At 47.2% G+C, this 1,200-nt stretch overlaps 1 protein-coding gene across 1 annotated transcript in view; it reads right to left on the bottom strand.

Annotated features, from left to right (window-relative positions):
* LOC101657191 (C-X-C chemokine receptor type 2) overlaps positions 1 to 548 on the bottom strand; it is an 832-nt gene extending 284 nt beyond the window's left edge. Inside the window, exon 1 of the mRNA XM_013004350.1 lies at positions 1 to 548. Coding sequence (XP_012859804.1) covers positions 1 to 548 — 548 coding nt within the window.
* Between the last annotated feature and the right edge of the window lie 652 nt (positions 549 to 1,200).

Raw genomic sequence — 1,200 nt, 5'->3', positions numbered from 1 at the left:
GTCTTGCGGAAGAGGACTACAGGCAGGGACAGCACCAGGGACAGTGTCCAGATGGCCAGACAGATGAACTTGACCAAGGGGCGCTTCTGGACCAGTTTGCGTGTGGCGTGGACAATGGCCAGGTAGCGGTCCATACTGATGCAGGCCAGTAGTAGGATCCCACTGTAGAAGTTGACTTCCCTCACGAGTGAGGCCGCCTTGCATAGGGTTGTGCCAAAAGTCCATCCGTTCTTCTTGGAAGCAGCCCAAATGGGCAGTGTCAGGGCAAAGAGCAAGTCAGCCACGGCCAGGTTCAGCAGGTAGATGTCTGTGACAGAGGAGCTGACCCGGTCATATAAGATGACCAGCATCACCAGAGAATTCCCCAGCAGGCTCAGCAGAAACACCAGGGCATAGATGGTGATCACAGCATTCTTGTTGATTTCAAGTGCTACTGGCTGGCAGGGGCTTGAATCTAGGTCAATATCGGGCATGCCTGTGCTGTAACTGTAATTCCCATCTTCTCCATCATAATACGTGTTCTGATTTTCCCATTCCAATGCTTTCATTTTTGGAAGTAAGCTTAAATCCTGACCTGTAGAACAGAGAAAAAGTTTACTGCACAATAAAGTCCCCTCCAGATTCTAGCCCTTCTCCTGACCAAGAACCTGGGCAAATTTACATTGGTTTTCATATTATATGGAAGTACATTTTGCCACATGTGGTGGCCATGTGTGAAAAGTAAGGGCTCTGAAATGTGAGGCACATTTGCTGACCAACAGCACACTTCACCCCAAAGCTATAAACTCCTTTAAAGGCAGGTTCTTAGCATTTTTCATGACATCACCATCATGCAGATCAGTGGTGAACCTCCCTTTGGATAATCCCTACAGAACAGGTGGTCGTGAGCAGCCCAATGGTGCATATCTTTGGGTGCTGAGCATGGATTTAATATTTAGAAACACAAAATACCACCAAGTTCTCAATCTCTAGGACTTTGCATTGTACCTCTTGAAAGAGGGAGTCTTGACTGTGAAAGTGAGGCTGACAAAACACTCACTGCCATCGAGCCCGTTGTGATACAGTACATAGTGACCCTGTAGGACAGAGTAGAACTGTCCATGTCAATTTGCAAGATTGTAAATCTTTAGGGGACTACAAAGCTTCATCTTTCTCCCATGGAGTGGCTGGTGGTTTTGAACTGCTGATCTTGAAGTTTGC

Source organism: Echinops telfairi, unplaced genomic scaffold, assembly GCF_000313985.2.
Source record: "Echinops telfairi isolate 266 unplaced genomic scaffold, ASM31398v2 ScPeMD7_3;HRSCAF=10, whole genome shotgun sequence".
Taxonomy (NCBI): Eukaryota; Metazoa; Chordata; class Mammalia; order Afrosoricida; family Tenrecidae; genus Echinops; species Echinops telfairi.
This window is presented reverse-complemented; position numbering and strand designations above follow the sequence as displayed.